The sequence below is a fragment of the Fistularia commersonii genome, chromosome 30 (genome assembly GCF_037954325.1).
Source record: "Fistularia commersonii isolate RoL2024-O1a breed Wild chromosome 30, RoL_Fcom_v1.0, whole genome shotgun sequence".
Classification (NCBI taxonomy): domain Eukaryota; kingdom Metazoa; phylum Chordata; class Actinopteri; order Syngnathiformes; family Fistulariidae; genus Fistularia; species Fistularia commersonii.
In genome coordinates this window covers 9,491,883-9,515,177 of record NC_141313.1, presented here as the reverse complement: position 1 = coordinate 9,515,177, position 23,295 = coordinate 9,491,883, and the positions used below count along the sequence as shown (strand labels likewise).

Below are 23,295 nucleotides of genomic sequence, written 5' to 3'. Positions count from 1 at the left end.
AAAGTAATTAATCATATCGTATATTAAAAAAAGACACTTAAAACAGTATGTTTACTGAAAATTACCAAACTACTTCCTGCACTGCTTGTGTTAGCACATTATACACACTTCTATTAGTTTTATTACCCAATAACGTTTTTTGCTCTATGCTTGCATTCCAATTAGCTGCATGACTGCACAAACAGGAAGCTATTACACAGAATGGGTTTTAAAAAGGTATTTTCAAAGCATTGCGCTGTCTAAAAGCCACAAGAACACCCAGGCCTGTAAATGAAGTTCCTGGTTTTGATGTAACGTGAGACAATATCCTCCTCTGCATGAGAAATAGACACAAAACTTGTCGTTATCATCAATTTAATTAATTTAGTTAGTAAACATACTCCACACAGACTTCTGTGTCAATTCTATACCAAGTTTGGACTAACCATCTCTATGTAGCGATTCTTAAATGGGCTTTAGGCAGTGGTAACAACAGCTTGTAGCACGCTAAGCTAACTGACTGATTCCCCCTCATATTCTCACACTTAAAAAAAAAAGAGCGATTGTTCCTGTGTGACTCCCACCTTGTCTCCTGTGAGGCCTTCATCTGCCGGTGATCCTGACGGAGCCAGTTAAGTTTTATAAGGAGGTTGATTGACAGGCTGTTTGGCCTCCAGCAGAGACTGCACTGTTGTCTGGCCAAGGGATGAGGTCAAAGGTCAGCCACTAGAGAGCCCCGAGACAGAAAGCAGATCACAATAGAAGGCTAATTATCACACATTGTTACTAGGCTCCTGCTGGGCCTCCGCCTTCACTTTTACCAGCATGTCATACCGCTGACCTCTGACCCCTTGACCTCCAGCACTTAAAAATCTACACGATGAGATTCATTTGATTCACTGATCACGTCGTATCGAGTGAGTAACAGATTTGTGATGGAATGTTCCTGATTTGGATAGGGGATGGGGTTGGATGGTAAATCAACTCTGTTTGTTCTTTTTAATGGGGGAGCCCACTGACAGATAAAACATACAATCATAAAGATTAAAACAGTCATGATTTACCATTGACTTCCAGAGGTCAGTACACCAACACAAAGGAAGCTGTTCAAAGAAGCACATTAATGCACATGATGACTAAACAAAACTATTACTCATTGCTATGCAAGTAGTAAAACGTCAGAACGCTAAAGGGCGAAGTGTATTAAATGTGAAATGTTGAAACAAGATAATAGACTGAAGAAATGCAAAAAGAAACTTTTGACATTTAATGAGATGTAACAGAATAATTATTGGGTTTTCAATTTGATTTGTCTTCTTTTAAAGGAAATCTTTCATTTGCATTTACTTCTCCTTTGCTATTTCTGTACTTTCTTACCAGCGCAACAATGTCTTGCCAAATTATTTGACATGTCTATAGGGTGCAGTAGTTAGCACTTCTGCCTCACAGCAAGAAGGCTCTTTGTTGGAGTCCAACTGGGGGGCCTTTCTATGTAGAGTCTCCATGTGTAGGTTTCCTCCCACTTCTCTGGCTTCGTCTGTTTGGTTATGAGAATGAATGGTTGTAAACTTCTATATAAAAGGGGAATAATCGTTTGTCTCTATATGTGGCCCCTAAATTGGTCCAGGGTGGACTCTCTCCCAATGACAGCTGGAATAGGCTCCAGCGCCCCCACGACCCTAAATGCAGAATAGATAATGGGGGAATGAATCTATCTTAGAGAAGTTGAATTTAAAACAATAACATATTCATAACCTGTTCAAACAAAATAACAACGAAAGAAAGACATATGTGCTCAATTTTTAGAAGACTATTGATATAGCCATGACAGTGTTATCTCTACTCCACTTAGTGTAGTTTAATTTATGCTAAAACGTCTGTTTGAGTGATGATCTAAGCTCACTTACACACAGGCACATTACACACAACAAAATCAAATAATTAAATGAATGATGCTGAAATTGTGTGATATTGAACAGGGAGACCCCCTCTAGAGTGTTTGATTAACACAGGACTTGCTGAAGTCCCAGGTGCTACAGCAGGTAGCGGTCTGTGTGTGTGTGTGTGTGTGTGTGTGTGTGTGTGTGTGTGTGTGTGTATGTGTAAAGGATTACATGCTGACAGTTGCGTACCTGTGAAGCAGCAGGCTTGTGAGTGTATTTCTGGAGGCAGATTGCCCTCACAGCTCAGTGAGCCAGCACAGGCAATGTCCTCAGTAATAAGGATTCCTTATCTCCATGTTATCTGCAAAGTTGTCTTTCCATAGTCAGGTGCATGCACGTAATTGCATGAGCGTGCTGTAACAGGGCAAGGGACAACAATTAGAAATAAAACGCGGGTCATATTCATGAAGGTCACGGGTCTGCTGCTCAGCAGAAACAGTAAAGATGTCATGTGAGTATTGTAATCATATTTAATGACACTCAAAGGTAACGTAACTCTGGATTCAATCCATATGGAAAGATGATATATGCGAACGTTTTTGTGTGTATGTATGTGTCTGTGCGTGCGTGTGCGTGCACTTTTGAAACTACTGGTGCAAAAACATGCAAGGCAACGGTCCACGCAATCTTGTTCTTAGACAAGGTGGCGCCATCTATTGGGCACACTCCTCCATTAATCATACTGAGCCCCCGGCCTGGATGTATAACGTTACTTCAGAAAAGTTCAGCCAAGATTGAGTAGTCCGTCAGCTCGGTCCTGTTTAAGATCTGCTGAGTCATTTTAGATCACTTATTATAGTCTTTTAGTGCTGAGGCATGGAAAGAATGCCAATGTTATCGCTGATATACAAACATTTTATACCCAAAAAATGAAACAATCTGTCAGAATTAGAATCTGCCAGTATTAGTGAAGAAGCTCAACATTTTTATCTAATTAGATTAAATCTGACTTTGCCACATTTTGAAATGACGGATGTGGATTAATAATTTCTAATTTCGCAAGAAAGTTAGTTTCTGCGAATTCCTTTATTGTCCCACTGACAGATTTAAACTTGACAACGATGACTACTCCTCACTGAGGGTTGCCATGACAACAAAGTAAACAAATACTTCATTCGATTGTTTTTATTTTTGCCAGCAGATGCCTCCCCGCTGCACAATGAAGCTCATAAGAAGCAACAGCCTTATTTACAATGTCACATACCGCATATTACAATGTAGTGCCTTGGAAACGTTGTCACGAAGACTAATGGGATAAAGGGCGTTGTCTGTTCTTTTGACTTACAGTGGTGGTGTTGTGATGCAGAGCCTTTGACTAGCGCCGCCGTAAAGCCTGTCCTACTTTCTGCATCTGACTAGTACTCACGCTTTCTCTTGGTATTTACAATGTACATATCAGATAACAGTCGAGTACTCGCTGTCCGTGCATCCATACAATGTCAAATACTGCAATCGGAGGAATCTCTTTTTTCCCCCATCTCCTAATTGAGCAAAATCGATGTCTGCGCTCACACGGTTATTAAATCTTTAAATCTGGAGCGGGCTAAATCCGCCGCGCATGCACTCATCCTTAAAATGTTGTAGATGAGCAGAGTGGGGACTCATCTAGCCCATCTCTCACTTTTACCCCACCCCCACCCTCTGCCCCCTCCAGGCCCAGTGCAGGGTCCCCCGGAGCTGTTTAGTAGTTAAGTGGCTGTAATGCATTTAGTGTAAAGTGACTGGGATTGAGGGGGGGGGGCTTAGCCGCAGCTCTCCGCCTCATTCTCAGAGGTGCTAATTCCAGCTGGATTTATGGAGCTCATTCACAAACAGCTCCAGTTCTTTGCGGCAAAGAGTCGGCGTCTGGTGTCTCTTTTGCAGTGTCAGTCTGCCGCGTCCTTGTTTTCTTCTGTCACTTGCAGGATTCATGTGTGTCTCTTTCGTCCTTCTTCGTCTCAGTGCAGCAACATGTCACTCATATTTTTCTTTGTGTCTTGTCTTCCATATATCTTTGAAGAGTGGCTTTCCAACTGTTGTCTAGCCTCATTCGAAGAGACTCAGGTCTTTGTCTTGCTCTCTGAAGTGTCTCTCGACGACACCTTATGAAACCGCTCAAAGTTGCGTGCTCGCTGTACTCGCCCTACATTTATGAATATGCACTCATCTTCAGTGAATGAGCAGTCGGTGAGACAGACACTGCAGTGCCTCACTATCGGGGTGTGGAAGATGTCTGGAGATCCCACTCCCTGTGCTTGCATGTGTTTGTCTGCGTGTGTTTTCACAGATTAATGAGTCACAACCTGTGCTTGTCATGACCACGACTATCCACAGTACACACACGACCACAGAATTAACCTACACAGTCCTATTTTCGATGTGCATGTTTGTATATGGACATGTTCATCTGTATTGTCCCCCGCAAGAGTTTACGTGTGTGTGCATGCATGGTCCGTTTGTGTGTGTCCCAGCACACGTACAGCTTATGTAACGCCCAGGCATGTTAGAACTCCGCTGCGCCTGCTATGTTTGTGTAGGAGCTTGCTTGTATGCGTGCAACCAGTTGTGTGTTGCTGCGATATTTGTGTGCGCGTGTGTTTATGTATGTGAAAGGCAGACTGCAGTGCCTCAACCAGCCAACTCTCTTATCACCGCCGACCGAACACGCCATCTGTGCTTTTACGGTATAGAAACAGCGTGTGCTCTTGTGTGTGTGTGTGCGTGCATTCTGTTCACATGCTGCCTTGTATTTATAGATGTATTACAACCTGTACCTGCTTGTATACAGGCATGCCTCCTTGACTACATAGTGTGTACCTGTGCATGTGTGTGTGTGAGTGTGTGTGTGTAGGGAGGCCCACAGTGTATGTGGGTCACTCTCTTAGGAACCATAATCCCACGTTTGGAGCAACTTACTCACTGGGGTTTCACTCTTCCTGTTTGGCCAAGCTGATGGCAACAAGCATAATGACCTCACCACAGTACTCGGTCATTGGCCTACAGACCTTGTGCCTCTCGGCCAATAGCACACAGCCATGGTGACGTATGGCCTCCTGTGCCTCCCCTGATTGGTCGGGGAGGTGGGACAAAGGGGATGCTGTGCTGGTTGGAGTGCCTCTGATTAGCTAAGAGGGAGGGAGAGTGAGTTTGTGAGAGGGGTGGGATGGGGTAGAGAGAGAGAAAGCATCACAATTTAGGAGTTACTGTTTCTTTGCGGTTCCCACTGAAACTACACTCAACCTGTGGCTCGCTGCATACGCACAGTGCTGTGTAAACACAGCAAGCTAAAGGCTAGCTAGCTCAGTGAAGCTGCTTTTATCAAGTGTGAAAAGAGGGTATAACATCTGCAACTTTAGGTCTTGACATTTATGATGTCTGTTTATTTTTCTAAGTCATGTCAGCAAAACCTAGGAGGAAACACAATTCGGAAATGTCCCTGTACACTGAGGCCAAAAAGGAGAAAGTTAAAGGGAGATAAATACAATTACAGACCGACAGGCTTGAGGGGGAGCTCTCTCTGCTGTCCTGCGTGCCCGTGTAAGTCACGGGCAGGCAGGCCGAGGGCTCCCATTGGCCGTAGCGGGCTCGCTCGCAACAGCTGTTCTGTGTTTTCCCACACCGCGATTGGCCGCCGCGTCTTGTCCGTCAAATTTACTTTGACATGCGGCCCCGCCCGTGTCTCCCGTCCGCGCGTTTCTATTGGCTACTGTACACGTACGTGCGCCGCCATTGGCCGCCCCGGCTGGTTGTCAAGGCTTCAGGGCTTCATTCACCATTTTGCGACTAGTGTAGAATGTACAGGGCAGTAGTTTTTTTTTCTCCTCCTTTTAAGTTGCTTTGCCGGAGAAACATGAGCGGCTTGTAATTGGCAGCTGCGGAAGATTAGCCACCCTGCCCTATTTTAATCGGCGGAGTTATCAGAGAGTCACCCCGGGGAGCACTGTGTTAGCTCCGGTAAGTACAAGCTAACCACAGAGCTCGCTCTCCTGCAGCACTGCAGCGGGGCTTGTTGTGCTTCCATCGAGCCGCTACCGCCGTTCGCGTTTCGACCGCGGCGGTAAACAAGTGCTAGCCGACCGGCGGTGCGTGTGTGTCCCCCAACACCACCCCCGGTATCTGGGTGGCCCCCGCGGAGAGGACCGGAGGGCGGATTGGGTGTCTTATCCGAGGACAGAAAAAGGGAGAGAGATAGATAGATAGAGAGAGAGAGAGGGAGAGAGAGAGGGAGGAAAAGGGAGCGGTGCGGGCTCGACACAGCGAGCCTGAAACTTTTCCACTAGAAATAAATTCAACGCCATAACTGCCGTTGGACTTCCGAGAACAACTGCTATTCCCCCCGGCGTCGTAACAAACCTCTTAATACGCTCCTCCTTCGTCGCCCTGCTTGTCCCCCCTCCTCACCCTCACCCCCATCCTTCAACGTGGCCACTTGGGTTTTTATTTATTTTTATTTTTATGTGTTTTAGCGGCTTTCGAGGGCCTCGGACTAGTTCGCGGCCGCACGTTTTGACACCGTCGTGGAAATGACGACGAGGGCGGCTGAAAAGTTACCGAGCAGTGTGTGTGTGTTTGTGTGTGTGTGTGTCCAGTCCTTCCCTCCCTGCCCTCCCCCGACAGCTGTCACTCCCGGATGGGGGAGACCGACGACGAGCCGCTTCGACTCTCGACGCCTCCGGACGGACAAAGTTAACGCGTCCATCCGTTCGGGACGTTTCGCACCGGCCGCGTAACGCAGGTACCACCGGGCGTATTACACGGAATTACGGGTCAACACGCCCGTTAAACCGGTTTCCCCTCCACCACCACCACCACCCCACGGGGACGGTGAGTAGAGGATCTCCAAATGGCCTTGTGTATGCGTGTGTGTGCATGCTTGCGTGTGTGTGTGTGTGTGTATGTGTGAAGCCGAGGCCTGGCCGCTGCACGCCACGGCCTGCTGTGTTGTGGAGTAAAACCGGTTGTAATCGTGGTACTACGCGGGCTTGACACTTCCACGGTACTATCCCGTTTAACCCACGGCCGTCGACTTCGTCACCTGTGCCTTGCATATCGCGATCAGGGCATTGTTTTCCCACAAGTAAGCAGTTAGATACTCCCAAGGTTATCATCTGGACAGTTTATTTACACACCCAGGCTTCTCCTTGGTTATAACACCGCAGTTACACACTTGAGTAGTGTGTTGTGGATTGGGCTTGATATTATTTAGCAACACCTAAGTGGTTGAAAATGTGTCATTACTGACAGCAAATTGTGTGCGTACCCCAGTGTAGCGGGTGTGGAAAAAACGTCAGTTTGCAGCCGACCACTATTTTTGCAACTTCCAACACCATCGAGTCATCTCGAGATGACAGTCGCGAATCTCAGTTTGCACAGTTGTGGCCTTTTTTCTTTTCCTTTTTTCTTATTCGTAAAGAGAAACAAACACAATCAATCAGTCAGCCAAACTAAATTATCCTTCTCCAGTAGCAGCGGCCTGTGTTTTTGTCACCTCACATGACTTATACTCACACACACTCCTAATTTCTACACGTATTCTCGTCGACTTTTCCACAAACAACATGGTTTAACCTACATGTGAGCCTAGTCTCGTGTCAGCGTTGAACATCGAGGACAGAGGCGTACTATAGCCACCGTATGGCTTCCTTGTTCTTTATTTCACAGAGAGTAGTGTGAGTTGCATCAGGTTGTCTTTGGGCTCTTATCATGAAGTCTGTGACTCCCACACCAGCTGTTGTACACAGTACGGGACCGAGTAAACACACGTAACATACCTCCACCATGACCAAGTAAGGCTGACTGCCAAATTATTTTATGGCTGCTGCTGTTATGCTGTCTGGCCTAAATACTTACTCATATCAGCTAGGCGCTATCTATCTTTCGTTTTGGCACCGTCAGCATTTGCATGGAGGTTTACTGTGGTGTATGTGTGTGTGGCTTTTAGTCAGAATGCACTCATCTATGAAAATGTACATTACTCCGACTAAAAGACGATGATGTATAATAATAGGGTCTGAATGAACTAGAGGCTTCGCAAGCAGCAGACGGAATAGAGAGGCAAACAACAAATCAGGATTGTTGGAGGGTGAACGTAGGAGCAGGCACGGAGAAACGCACGTGTTTACGAACAGACCATCGAATAGTGGCTGGCAAGTAGAGTAGGCCCCGAGGTAGCTCATAGAAATCAATTCAGGACATTTTGAAAGACAATTTTACAGTCGTCATTTTAAATGTAAAGAATATGGACAATGTTCAGATTGTGCCTGTTATACAATCGGTGTTAACATTTGTCGTAAGCTCTGCGGAGACTGGAGGAAACGAGGCAGCGCTCACAGCGTCAAGGACCCGAGGCAAGTCCCGCGCGAATCAGCCACACGGCAAACAAACCAGTTAAATGACAACATCCCCGACGTTCAAGGAATCAGCTAAATCAATCTGTTATACTTTTTAAACAGAACTGTGAATGAGTCCAGCCAGGAAAAGGATGTATTGTGTTTGACTAAAAAGCAACGCCGTATGACTAAGTATTCTAAACACCTCTACTATACAGGATGACTTACAGCAAAAAAAAAAAATGGGAGTAGAGTCTGAGAGGTAGAAGAGGAGGATAACAGGACGATGAGAGGTTAAAAAAAACAAGTCAATGTTATCAAGAAGACAGCAAAATGCAGACCGAAGGTAAGAAAGACAATGCAATAGCAAAGAGAGGGAGGGAGAGAATAAAGAAATGGGAAGTCAGGTAATGGGCTTCCACAGGAAATGGAGTTTGTAGGGGCGGATTGACTTGGCTTTGAAATACACAGATAAAGGTCGCCTCAGAGAGAGGGAGTGAGAGAAAGGGAGGGTTTCAGAATGCGAGTGAAGAAGGAATTCCCCCGCCTCTACTGCCCTGGCCAAAAAGTTGTGTGTGTGTGTGTGAGAGAGAGGGAGAGAGAGAGAAAGAGAGTGCATGCAGGGAGGCTTGTCTGGGCAAATTTCTTCTCACTATTTCCATACTCGAGTTGTAAGCCCTCGATGTGTTTACCCTAACAATATGACGACTGCTCTCCGTGTATATTTGTATCGATGCAGTCCTTGTGTAATATGAGTACAACCTGTTATGTAACAAATTAACGTGTAATAAATATGTGACTCACGTATTACTACTCTTGTCGACCATTGCATCATATCACAGGCAATGTATCTTCTGCAAGCAATGCCAACCATATTAGTGATGACTGCCCGCCATCACATGGTCCCGCTTAGCTTTTGAGTCGGTGGGGCGGGTGGGGGGGGTCTTTGAATCACTTTGATGCTACTTGGATGTTTTCATAGATCTTTGATTTTGATTCATTTTTTTCCTCAAAGCTGTGGCGTCAGAAGTTATTTTGCGCAGTGAATATGCTCCATGCATTTCTGAACGCGTTTGAACACTTGACTGACTCCAACTCCCGTTCCCTGTCTTACAGCATCTGTGGAATAAAGTGGGCAAGTGCGGGAGTCGCGGTAACACAATACAGGATGCGAGAGAGAAGCCCTGGCAGTGGAGGAAAATAAAGGCAGCGGGAAGGAGTGGAGGGGATAAAGATAAACAAAGCAGAGCAAGAGGGGGGAGAAATTGAGGAAAATCTCGAAATAAATTGAGAAAAAGACTCGTTCAGAGGAAAGGACCGCCAGATGAAAAGATGAAGCCAATAAAAAAGCAGGGCCGGCATTCTCCCCCCTCCACCCGGGCCAAAGGGGGAAAGCGTCGGGGAGCCGGGGATGCTCAAGAAGGCGGCGAGAAGAGAGACTCCGATGAGAACAGAGACAGAACCAACTCCCCGCAAAGACAACCCCCCGCCGCTTTTTCGTCAAACTCTCACTCTGACTCCTCCCAGACGGACCCGGTCAGAGCGCCAGACTCTTCAGACGCGGAATCGCTCGTGATGGATTCTGGGAAATCTTCAGACGACAGGTCGGGACGGTCAGTTTTAAGTGGCGGGAGCCACAGTGACAGCGGCGGCAGCAGCAGCAGCAGTAACAGTAGTACGCCTAGCGCCAACAACAGCCCCAACCCCACCTCCAGTCGAAAAACAGCCACCTTTAAAGCACGTGTTCCAAAGAAGAAGTACACGTCCGAGCACTGCACAAGTACTACTGCTGGTAACCAGGCATCCAGCACTCCCCCTCCTCTTCTTGGCGGCGGGGTCCACAACCAGGGCTCAACAGGTCCAGGGAGTCCCAATGGCGTCTCGCACTCTGACAGCAACAGTCAGAGTCGGAGCATGATGGGATTCCAAAGCATCACCACTGACAGGGAGGCACCTCAGGACAGCTCCTCAGGACCCCCTACTCTTTCTATGGCCGGAGAGAGAGAAAGGCCAGGAGGAGCTGAAGGGGCTAGAGATACGGAGAGAGTGTCACCAAGCCCCCTGCCTCGCTGCTCCTCTACAGACACTGCCAGCGAGCACTCTGCTGACCTGGAGGTGGTTACAGACGCACACTCGATGTCGGTGCCGATGTCTGCCCATGCACCCTCCAGCCTCCCGGACGCTCTGTCCGACGCCCTGGCCAAGGGCTTGAAAAATCAGCGCGTCCTCGCCCGTCAGCTCATGAGAAGAAGTGACGAGGAGGGGGGAGCTGACAGGAGAGGTTCGGATTTGGTGTTCCGTGCGGGGGTGGTGCGCAAAGTCAATGGAGAGTATGGAAGCCTGGAGGTACAACTTAATGGGGAGAAGACCCTATGCCGTTATCCATACAGGCATGACAGCCCTCCCGGGGTGGTGGACATTATCCTGGACGCCCCGCCACCTGGTGTCCAGCCAATACCGGTGGGCACACGCGTATGCGTACCGTTCAGCAACGAGGAAGGCAGCGAGGGACAATGGCAGTGGTACCGAGAAGGCGTGGTCACTCAAGTGGATACTCACCCGGCAGTGGCTAATCGATATCGTGTCCTGCTCTCCGAAGAACGTTCCTCCTCCATGAAAGAAGAAGACGACGGCAGGGGGTCCGCGGCCGCAACCCAGGCGGTGTGGGTGTCTCGACAAACACTGCGGCTCCTGACGCCACCCTGGGACCTCGATCTGCCGTCTGGAGGAGGGAGGGAGGGGGAGGAGGGTGTGAGGGACATCGAAAGGGAGCAGGAAGACAGAGAGGAAATGGACGTGGAGCAGGAGGTGTGTCGTTTGAGCAGGGGGATGTCATCCGGAGGATCGGTGTTGGGAAGAGGAATGCCCTTCCCGGGCATGGTCGCTGTGTCCTCCACATCGGGCCACAACATTACCTCTCCCGTCACCCCGGCCTCAGTTCTCAGCCTGGCCCCTGGACGAGAGTGGGAAATCGAGAAAGACCTGGAGAGGGAGAGGAGTCTCCAGAGAAAGCAGGAAAGGGAGAGAGAAAGAGAACGAGAAAGGGAGAACAATGTAAAACAGCAGCAACACCACCCGTACATGCCACTCACCCCAGAGGAAGACATGGAGGTGTCTCACTTCAGCATGGTTCCAATGGGGACAATCATACCGGGGGCCAAAGCCATGGCAGTCCCCCAGCATCGCCACATCGTCTCTAAGCCCCCTCCCGCCTACCTCAACCCTCACATGTCTGTGGTGCGGGGCATCGGAATCCCCCCTGCCCACCTGGGCCTGAATCCCCACCCCCCACCTTCACCTGTCCTCTTAGGTCTTGACTCGTCTGCAGCGGTCGGCGCTGCGGTCATTTCCACCCCTCAACTAACTCCTCTCCCCCCCATCTCATCCTCTTCCTCGTCCTCGCGAGTAGAGAAAGCCTCAGGAGGCGGCTCGTCCAGCGGGGGAGCGGGTGGCAGCGGCGGCTCAGCGTCGGGCTCCACCTCTTCTTCTTCGTCGCGTTCACGCACGCCGCTGACAGCTGCCCAACAGAAGTACAAGAAGGGAGATGTGGTGTGCACGCCAACGGGCATCCGCAAGAAGTTCAACGGGAAGCAGTGGAGGAGGCTGTGCTCCCGGGAGGGCTGCTCCAAGGAGTCTCAGCGCCGAGGATACTGCTCAAGACACCTCTCCATGAGGACCAAGGAGATGGAAGCAAGCGGGGGTGTCAGGGACAGGGGAGGCGCAAGCAGCACCGGGACCCTGACGCCGTCCGACCTGCGACTGAGCGGGGGGCGGGCCAGCTCGGAGTTTGACTGGGACGAGACTTCCCGGGAAAGCAGTGAAGCCAGCAGCCGCGGGGGAGACTCCCGACCCCGCTTGGTCCTCCCATCCTTGCTTCCCCAGGACCTCTCTCGCTTTGACTTTGACGAGTGTGAGGCGGCCACCATGCTGGTCTCCCTGGGGGGCTCCCGTTCGGGCACACCCTCCTTCTCACCCATATCCAATCAGTCTCCCTTCTCCCCTACGCCGTCACCGTCTCCCTCTCCACTCTTTGGCTTCCGCCCAGCCAATTTTAGCCCAATTACTGCTCCCGCCTCACTTACACCACGCCGTCATCGCCAGCTGAGTGGCACTAAAATGGGCACACCGGGCGCTGAGAGAGAACGTCACTTGTCAGGCATCGTGCCTACTTTTCAGACCAACCTCACTTTCACTGTGCCCATGAGCCCCAGCAAGAGGAAGCACGATGCTCACCCGCCCCCTCCGCTGCCTGCAATCCAGGACTACCACGCCAAACCTGATCAGCAGCAGATGGCCGGAGGGGGGGTGGGAGACCCCAACCTTGGACACAACCCCGCTGCCTTCAGAGTCCTTTCCCCTCAGAGTCAACCGACGACCCCCTCTTCGCTTTCCTTCCCCCGATCACGTAGCGCCACCAGCAGGCCTCCATCCTCTGCCGCCTCCACGCCCCCTCCGATGCTGGTCTCTCCGACGCCTCCCTCCCCGCTACCCCAGGAACCGTCTCCGCGCCGCATTGTGCCACTTCGCGATTCGCCAGTCATTGTCCGCAACCCGGACGTCCCCCTGGCCAAGTTCTCCGACGGCCCGTTGGGCAGGAGAGAGAGGAGCAGGTCCAGGGAGCACAGCCAGCCCCAGCACGCGGCTCCACCAGGCCTGCAGGCCCCCGTTCCCATCAACGGGGCCACCACCAACGGTGCAGTTCTCCTGCGCAACCCCACATCCACGTTAGTCCTGGTCACCTCGAGCACGGTACGGAAGCCGCCATCTTGTTTTCGCTTATGAATTTAGTAAGATGTTTTTCTGCGTTTCTACGACCTAACATTCTGACCCGCCATCCCCCAGTCCCTGACTCCAGCCACAGCGGGTCATTCCGCCCTCTCCAGCTCCTCCACCCCGGGGTCGATGTCCATGTCAACAGGCTCTGTCCTGTCCTCTGGATCAGGGGGCAGGGAGAGAGAGAAGAAACCCGAGGGACGCCAGGAGGCATCCGGAGGGGCGCTGCCACAGCCGGTAGCCTGCCACCCCACGCCGACGGCGCTGCTGCCACTCATATTACCGGCCGAGTCTCCACATCCAGCGCCACGCAAGCAAATCATCATGGGCCGCCCGGGGACAGGTAAGAAAGTAAAGGTAGAAGGAAGCGGAGATGATGATGGAACAGCAGCGCTGACCTTTTTTTCTACTCCCGGTACCTCTCGTAAGCCAGACATTTGCCGTGCCGTAAATGTGGGAAGTGATATGCACACAGAAGCTTATGTACTCAAGGCTAGTACTTCTGGCTTTCATGATCTCTCTCGGGAAACAGGAGTGTCATCATGGTGCTATGGCGATGACTCACGTACACTTTACGACTGCTCGCTCACATTGTATGAAAGTAACCTTTAGTCAGTGGATATATTTTCCCGATTAATCTCCTTTTTTTAGCCGTTTTGACACAGTGCTTTTTATAAACCTGTTTATGATCGGGAATGTTCCGTGGCTTATTATTTGTCTCATCTATGTCACAGCAGGTTCAGCTGTCAATTGTTAATATTAAATCAAACCCTTTTATCAACCATCTGTAATCAAAGATGCAAAAGTTAGAGGGAGCATCGGCAATGTCCATCTTACCCCACGGACGTATTTGTGCAACATTTTATTGTGACAGTATTTTGCCAGCTTTTTGTTCACTCTGCTGGATGCCGGAAAACAGGCCAAAGAAAAATCGGGGTGTTTGGGTTAATTATAGTTGTATGCTTGTTTCCATGCCAACCTTTCGATATTGCATTGTGACAAATCATAGAAAGCGTTAGCTTGAATATATGAATGCGATACATTTAAAATGCGTGAACTCCTGCTTTGTTATTCGGGCACAACACCGACGGACACTAAACCCCGGAAGTGTGATAAATCCATTAGGACTGGGAAAAACATCTGCAGCTGAAACTGCGTTTTTGGCCTATCCACTAAAAACATAAAGTCAAAGACACACAAGCAGGCAGGAAACTTGGCGCAGCTGCGCTGATGCAGGGATTGTTAAAACATGTCTGCCCGCGAGGAGAGCATGTAAACGTTGCGAGGGTCTGAGCAGAGTTTGTTTCACGACTCGGTATTTCATGGCTCATTCCTGATCCAGTGGTAGTTTTACCAAGTTGGCTCGGTCATTGAGGTCGACTTCAAGGAGCGAGGCTCGTTTTTTCTGGGGCACGGAGATCAGGAGAGGTTTAAGATACCAGTCGCTCGGGCACCGGGATCTGCTTCTCATCATGTGCAAGTTTCAACTCCACATGCGGGCAGTCAGAGTAATTGAGTGTGCATCTGCTTGTGTGTGTGTGTGTGTGTGTGTGTGTGTGGGTGGGTGTGCTTGCGTGCCACTGGTGTCACTCTTTGTATGGCATGTATGCAAAAAAAAAAGAGACAAGTGGCGTTTTACTCAAACTTTTAATATTGACATGTCTAGACACGTAAGACAGAGAAAGGGAGTGCAGTAAGGACATTTACACCTCCTCCTCCCACGCGCATACTCACACTCACACACACACACACACACACACACACACACACACACACAAACACATAGAAGCACACACGCCGTGTTCTAGACAATCAACCACCTCAGACAGGGCATCAAGGGCAATTCCAGCGTGATACGAGTGTGTTTCATCACTGCAATCAAAAAAAAAGAAAAGAGTAATCGTAACACTGTCGTGTTGTCATGGATACGCCGTCTCCACTGGTGGAATTACTGAGCTGATTACGGGAGTGCGCTGTTATTCCTCTTTCCCTTTCACATCCCGCGCACCACTGTTTGCTGGCACCTGCCCCTGAAGAGTAACGTTTCCGCCGCCATACATTTTTAAAAACGCCCCGAGCTGGAGCGGGCTCCAGAAACAAACACACGCAGAAGGCAGCGAAGGCCCCGCGGCTGAGATCTCCTAAATATAGCCCAGCTCAAGTGCAGCTGCATTAGCATCACAAGTTTGATTACCGCTCTCGCTCACTACATCTGCAGCCCTCGGTGAGGAAACCGAAGTCCCCGAGCTGTTTCTTATACAGCTGTAAGCCTCTCTATCCCCCCTGAGGTGGATTTCTTTGAACTCGGCTGCTGATTCCAATCATCATTGTCGCTGCTTTTAGTAAACCAATAGAGACAGATGGATATCTGAGAAATGTATCGGTGCTTGATATTTTCATATTTCACTGCTGCTGAGAATATTCATGCGCTTTCCGTACTTCATGGTAAAAGCAGGTTCCTCAAGCGGAAGAATTGTGGTCTTATTTTACACTTTGGCGCTTCCTGTCAAATCCAAGATCCAGTACGTCCGCACAAACTCCCCAAATCAAGGTTCAGTGGTTCCTCCTGCAAACGTAGACCTGTGAAGGTGTCATTTGCACTCAGGTTTGTCAAGGAGAAGATCATTATTTAAGTGTAAAACAAAGTCGGAGTTGTTTTTAGTAGTAATGAAAGTGTTTTGTCAGAATCTATATTTAGCTTGGTACTCTGAAGTTCCAGACATCTTCAACTTTTGCACAGTCATACAATACCGCCAACAAAAGAAAGAAAACTTCACCATCTTCACCATCAGATACGGTCCCATTTGTGGATCACACGTCAAAAGTATCGAATCGGCACCGGGTTTCAGAATGATTCAAACGCTTTGCTGCGTGTTACAGTAAGGACAGTGTTGATAACCCCCAACTGGTGAACTCAAAAGCATTTTCTCTGGCATATAGAGCGCCAAGTAGTTGGGCGAATGCTGTGCTCCAGCATGTACTCGAACCAGACCGCTTTGGACATGCGAGGAGACGCAGCCACTTCAGTTGGGGCACCTCCTTAATTTCCCTGCACGCTTATGTAACGTTATAATTTTTCTTCCTCTGTTTCAAAGAGAACTCTCAGGGGTCAAGGGTGTTACTATGAACTACAATAGCCCATTCAGCTGAGGGAAGTGGTGGCGCTTCCTCACTGTAAGGACCCAAGATAATGCAAAAATGGATTTTTGAAGGTGGTTATATTTTTGGTGCCGTCAGAATATCTTTCCATCAGCAGGATCACATAAAAGCTACAAAGGCCCTATTTTATTTTCTGTTTTTTTCCAGAGCGGAGTTTAGGCGAAAGAACGTGGCCCACGATAGAACCGATTCATTTTAGGGTTTTTGGTACTGGATGTTTTCTTAATGGGTAGTTTGACTGTGAATTTGTACTTGAATTCGTACTTGAATTCAGCCATAACCTCCAGGAAAATCTGCTTATTTTAGGGCTGCCTCTGCAAAGCCAGGAACTTTTGACCAATCTGATCAAAGAAATGTAAGATATAATGAACATCGTGGAGTCTGCCATGAGCCCCGTAGCATTTTGGCAGCAGGATTTAGAATGTAAATTAAAACACCAGAGCAAGTATCACTTCCTCAGCCGCTATTCCCGATCTAAACGGCAATAGCAACCAGTAATTTGTCAGGAATGCAAAGGTCAGGGCACGGTGATAATAGTCATGTGGCTCAGAATCAGTGTTTCAAAGAGACTACTAAGTGTACGAGAAACTACAGTGCATGTGGGACATGCTGCATTTTCCAAGCCGTGCAGAGGTATCTGAATCTGCATTTAGGGAAAAAAAAAAAGAAAAAAAAAATCACCACAGCCAACAAATGGTTGGTTATAAATAGACAAAATTCATACTTTATATCAAAATTATAAATGGAAGCTGGACATTGCAGTACTGCGGCGCAGGGTTCATAGCAAGTTTATTTCCATCAGGATTAAACCTATATGTGGAATACTGCAGTCAGAGAGGAGTTGAGGATTATTTTTTAACCTATTAAGATCATATTCACAAACATGATGAACTGCTACTACTAACATCATGCAGTATTTCTTTGTCAAAGCGGAAGCATTGAAAAAAACGCAGTCGTGATTGCATGGATTATTACTGTTTTCAAAGCTGCTGTGACACTTGTAGCTGTCGTCATACTGATAGTAGCTGTATATTCTGTTATAAATTACCTGGTAATAACAGTAGCCTCTGAATTATCTGTTGTAGTGTGTAGTACTTCCAGAAAATATAGTCAAATGTTTTATGTGTTTTCATTTCGATCAACGCATCAACACAGCTTGCCTATGAGGGCCTTTCAATGCTTGCAATATATGTCACCCTGGGAGAATCCTTTTATCAGGGAAAACTATGTAAGGGGCTCAGGAAGAGCCTCTGAGAGGGAACCGCGTTCCCGGACAGACAGGCTTCAGGAAACTTCAGGAAATATCAGGACGACAAGCTATTACACGTTAATCGAAAAAAAAGAGCAACACCACCAGGCCTCAGGTCATTTGACCTCCTTATCCCCAAGGAGACTGAAAACAGTGAAGACATACAAAAGAAAAACATTTAGAGAATTTAATTTATTAGGTTGTAGACGATGGAAGCAACCACAGGAATTTAGTTTTCATGTTCTCCTTGTGTCTACGTGGGTTTCCTCAGGGTTCCCCGGTTTGTCCCACAGTCCAAAAACATGTAGCAGGTTCATTAGAAACCATACATTGTCCAGTTGTGAATGAGAGAGTGAATGGTTGTATGTCTCCATAGTAAGTGTGAGAGAGTGAATGGTTGTTTGTCTCTATATCAACATCTATATCTAAACCTAACCTTAATAAAAGCAGAGTTTGAATTTTCCATATATTTCTGTTTCTTAATGAGAAATTTTATTCCTTCACTGACACTGCACCTGAAAATAGATGCTCTTCCAGGTTCATCAAAAAAAAAAAAGATGAGAAAGGGGTGCCTTAGTGCGTCGGGTGTTTGACGCAGGCTTGGGTGTGAGAATGTGTAGCTCGGATAGACTCCTGACCTCCTTTGACCTTGAGTGAAGGATAAATGATATAGATAAAGAATTTTTTGATTAATAATAATAATAATATACGTAATGAATAAATCCTCATATTCCGAAAAACCCTCTTCTGGATATTTAGTTATCAAGGTATATTGAGGAATTGAAAATCACATATGATACACACATCATAAATCAACTGCGTCCCCAGAATAATTAAAATTAAATTAACATAGCGTAGGTTTATTGGTTTTGGTTGCCAACTTCAAAGGAGCAAGCATCATTTTGTCAGCTCATTCATGAGAGAAAAAGTTCCTTTGGAAACTCTTCACCTCCAGTCTGTGGAATATTTAGACTCACCTGGCTGTGATATATAGACAGAGACTTTGCAGCTTAGATTCTCAAGTATTTTAAATGCCATTCAGACTCCCAGAAGAAACGGCCTTCATGCCCACTGTATCTCGAAGAGGACAAGGTGAAATACTTGGCTTATTTTTACTTTATTTTCGAGTTAGAATTACTCTTAAAAGCCCTCAAAAATTCTGTCTCCTTTTTTTTTTTTTTTTTTTTTACTATGCTTGGGTGTTTGAACCTCTGCGTGACACTGCAAGCCACTGAAAAATGTCCCTCCGGTCTCGAATAGAATTTCTTCACATCACGACTGTTTCGCGGCCAACTCTGCTCTGCATCGAAGCACTGGCAAGTGAGGCGTGCAAAACAAGCAGCTCGTGTCTCCACATACATTAGATAGCATACTGTTAGCAATAGTTAGCATACTGCATTAAATGCAATAGGTCTTACGAACTTCAGTGCCCATAATGTGGATATTTGTGTATAGTTTAAATATGAAAGAAGTCTCAGCCTGCAGACATGTCAAACAAATAGAACTTGGTCCGTTATACACCGTACAGTATCACATTAGAAAATACTGCAAGATCACAACAAAATGAAAATCAGGTATATTCTGATCTCTCAGCACCCAGTTTCATATCATATCTACCCATTCACTACTTTCTGTGCTCTTGCCACCAACTCCGAGTTATCATGTGATAAAATATCCACAGTTTCCGGAATAATCTTGCTTATTCCCACACCTTTGAGCAATCAGGAGCGTCCTGAGTGTTACTTAAATATGTGTCATATTTGTGGTTTACTCTCAACATGCCCTAAATAGTTGTCGGATGTCAATTGATAGATGATGTCGTCAAAAACTGAAGTTGGGACAGTTTTAGTCACGTGACTTGGACCTGAATCAGAGATTATGACGACTTCGTATTTGACTTGACACAGTCACAAAGGCACACGGGTCTCGTGATTTTTGAGGAGACAGCATCGGGCCTGGATTAGAACCGCAGTGTCAGACCAACGGTTTGCTGGAGACGCGCCTGTCTGGACTTGGAACTTAAATCAGAGCGCGAGTGTTACACTTGAGACTCACTTGGAACTTTTAGCGACTTTGTTCAGACCTTGAGTCAAAGCATGTTTGAATGTACATTGAGATATATCCTTTATTTGTGCAGACAGCAAACATGGCCTGTTACCACTGTGATGCGGCGCCTCGATTGTCTTTGTGCAGAATCGTCACCAACATGGTGGTAAAGTAAATGCGCGCCACAGTAGCTTGGCTGCTCTGTGGCAGCGGTCTAGACACTGAGTCCGCTCTGGAGTCTGGAATCTCTGTGGATAAAATAACAGGTTCCCTCATCGCATCACATACCGCATGACCCCTCGACTCTTTATCCTGAGGGATGTATGTGTGTGTGTGTGTAGAGTGAGTGACTGAATACACAGCTCCATTCATGGTCTTTCTTCTCTGGCAACTTTTTATGAAGAGCGTTACCTTCTGTCCACAGCCCATGATACCAGGATAGATAAACATGATGACATTTCACTTTTCTCTCTTTCTCTCCCTCTCTCTCTCCCTCTCCCCTTCATGTTCCCACAGTTTGGACCAATGTGGAGCCTCGGTCTGTGCCAGTGTTCCCTTGGCATTCTCTCGTCCCTTTCTTGGAGACCAGCCAGCCAGGAGTGGCTGCCCAGCCTGCCGATTGCCAGCAGCTTGTCAATCAGAGCCAAGGTAGAAAATGACCTCAGTTCCTTTTTCCTTTCTTTTTTTACAGCACATCAATCAGTGCCGTCACACTGTATAAATAACTTTTTAAAGAGCGTACTATTCGCATAAGGGGAAATAACCACAAGGAGCAGATCGCTCCGTACAAACAGCCAAAACACCCAAGTGCAAATGCTGGTTGGACAAAATAGACACGCGGCTGTGTAGCGAGTTTCCCAAAACAGTTGCAAGTGAATTACAAATCAGCATGGTTGGTGTTCCCAAAAAAATGTTGTTGACAAAACTTGTTAATTGACCTGAATGCTAAAATGTATTTAGGCACTAATTCAAACCTACAGAGAAAGAGATAACTTTGCTTTAAGACTCTTTCTTTCCCTTTTTTCATTCATCAGCCTGGGGATTTTTGTGTTTTCATCTTATTTTTGTCAGTGTTTGTGTGTGATTTCCAACAACTCTTCATTTAAAGATCAAATATTTATAAATAGCAGGGATGTTTATGAGCAGGAATGTATATCATTATCGGCGTTCCAAAGCACAAATGTAATGTTATGCTTAAGTATTTGTGAGATGCATGTCTTATGGGAAATAATTATGACGATCACAAATCAGTCAGCCGTCATTACTTTTTAATAAGAACTCCCAGGGCAGCCTCCCAAATGTATATAATTTTCAGACACTTGACAGACGTGTCAACATTAGAATTAAAATCAACATTTCTGATGTATCCCCATGATTGCAAAACACATGCAAAGAATTTTTTTGACTCTGCAGAAAAGACTGCATTAAAGGAGACAATTATATAGGGAGAGACACTGAGTCAACCAAATGTTGCAATGTCATGAAATGACGGTTGACGTGTTTCTTTCACGGAAACATGTAGTCACGCTGCGCTGAAGAGAACGTTTCCTGTGTCAGGACTCACATCGGCCACAACATGGAAACCACTGGCATGATCAGTGCAAATAAAATAATACAGCCTCTTGGTAATAAAGCCTTCCTTTATGAGGATTAGATTTTTGAGTTTTTTTATTGAATCCGCTGGAGGTGGTTGATACATTTTCGTGGTCATTATGGAGGCGGTAAATTGTGGTGCTGTTAAACTGCACTAGTTTTTTGTTGTTTTTTTTGTTTTTTTTTTTGGGGCGGGTTGACTGATACATGGTTTTTCAGCAGTTGATGTTCAAGCCCAGAGAGTGTAGGAGGGTAAATGTTGCTACATATTCTCAAGGCTGAGTTTGTTTGTTTTTTGTTTGGTTGATATTCTATGGTAAACCTGTAAACCTCTTTGTCAGCTGGATCTATGGACGCATAATTGGTTAATTACAACATGACACCAAATTACTGAACCTCAATCAACAATTGTGTGTTTCCTCATATGGATTCTGTTGTTTTACATGCCAACTGGCCACAGTAAGATATTGTAACCTATCTGAAGTAGTGTGTGTATATATATGTTCATGCATTCATTATCTATGCTGCTATGATACATGGTATAGATAATGAATGAATGAATCCTGATATTCAGAAAACCCTTTTCTAGATATTTGGGAATCAAGGTATGTACTGAAGAATTGGCAATCCCATATAATACACAGATGAACAAATTAACAACAATTTAGAATGCCTCAAAGTTCATTCATTTTGACTTCTAGCGCAGGATATGCGGTATCAATAATGTATTAATATACATCTATATAAAGACTTTTTTTTAATTCATAATAGGAACCATATTGTAAGCTATAGTATATAACAGCGAGGTGGTGTGTGTGTGAGCATGCTGTGCGCAGAAACTCCCAACCGAAATATTGCACAAAAACCCTCTGAATCCATCTGTTCATTCAGATTGTGGATCATTAGAAATATGCTGTTCTTAGAGGAGGATGTCATCACGTACATTTCACAACCATTAATCAGACATCGCCATTGCATGACGCCATGTCAGTGATCCTGTCGAACGCCACATCGATGCCTCCAGCATTTTATGTTTCTAAAAAGGGACCTCAAAGACCTTAAGAGTCCGGTACACTCCATCTCTGTCTGTAAATTTAACATTTAGAAATGACTGCCCCCCAACAACATCAGGCGTAAAGCCATACAGCAAGAATAGACCTTTTTTCCAAACTTTTAAATGCTTTCTGCTGTTTCGCAGAGCCTCGTTGCGGTGTGGCCCTCGTGAGCGAAGAGCGACCCGAACCCCCGGATCTCGAGAGGGGCTCCCCGTCCTGCCCTCCCCCAACAAATGACAATCCTCCCACGGACAGGGCCGCGGGCGACAGTGAGACGGAAAGCGACACGGATGACCCGTAAGTGCAAAGAAGTCTCGCCGCTGCGTCAGATGGCTTCGCTTTTTTTCCTTTTTTGAGCGCTGTCTGTGCTAAAAGGTCACCAAGACCTTGCAAAATACACAACATATTTGAACAGCTATTGATTGATATTGCTCGATTTTATACCGACTAGTTAGCAGAAGCAGCAATGAACCTTTGAGCAGAAAATGCCTTTCAACTTTTTTGTCTGAAAATCTTTCAGCCGCTCTGACTTCTTTGTTTGTTCGACATTTTTGGCATCATGAATTGCTGTCACAGCCGGAGAACTTTTCACAGCTTTTGATCGGTCGTTGGGTCAAGAAGTGTGTTATCCACTTGTATTCGCTGGTTCTCGCTCAGAGTGATGTGCCACCACCAGAGTTCGGTCATCTGCTGGATCAAAAAAGTGAAAAACACCCCTGGTTACTGGAGCCACGCATCTGACACCTGCAGACACATTTGATCGTGCTGCAATAACAACAATTTACATTTCACCAAAATGAATGATGTCCCTCTTTTTGCCAGGCCGATCATGTAAAGTTGCAAAACGGCCTTTTAAGCTTGCTCGGTGACTAGAAACAAAAGGTTGGAATTAGTGCTGAGATGCGTTTCAGACCAACTCATGATCCACTCTTAATGCTTTTCACATGTCACTGTTATCCAGGAAAAAAATGTACTGAAAAGTGGAAATGTAATGCATTCAGTGCTGTGTATTTCATAACGCAATAGTGGGTGGGAATGATTGGTCTGTCTGATTTCAGTTGCTGATCGCCAGCTACTTCTAATTTAAATAACTGCCTTTAAAAACTCCGACCGAAGGACGCGACACCCAGGGTAGGTGTACTGACATCCTCCTTTGACAGTGGAACTCAAAAGAAACAATCAGAAGCACA

The 23,295-nt window shown here is 46.7% G+C and overlaps 1 protein-coding gene across 2 annotated transcripts in view; it reads left to right on the top strand.

The window, feature by feature from the left end:
• The first annotated feature begins 5,665 nt into the window (after positions 1-5,665).
• cica (capicua transcriptional repressor a) overlaps positions 5,666-23,295 on the top strand; it is a 36,652-nt gene continuing 19,022 nt past the window's right edge. The window contains exons 1-5 of one of the 2 annotated variants that reach the window (XM_086178418.1): positions 5,666-5,855; positions 9,347-12,979; positions 13,073-13,346; positions 19,974-20,105; positions 22,249-22,402. In XM_086178418.1, coding sequence (XP_086034544.1) covers positions 9,563-12,979; positions 13,073-13,346; positions 19,974-20,105; positions 22,249-22,402 — 3,977 coding nt within the window. In that variant the 5' untranslated portion in view covers positions 5,666-5,855; positions 9,347-9,562. Of the gene's footprint in view, positions 5,856-6,340; positions 6,726-9,346; positions 12,980-13,072; positions 13,347-19,973; positions 20,106-22,248; positions 22,403-23,295 lie in introns of those variants that run through there. The other variant, XM_086178419.1, reaches the window with a different exon arrangement.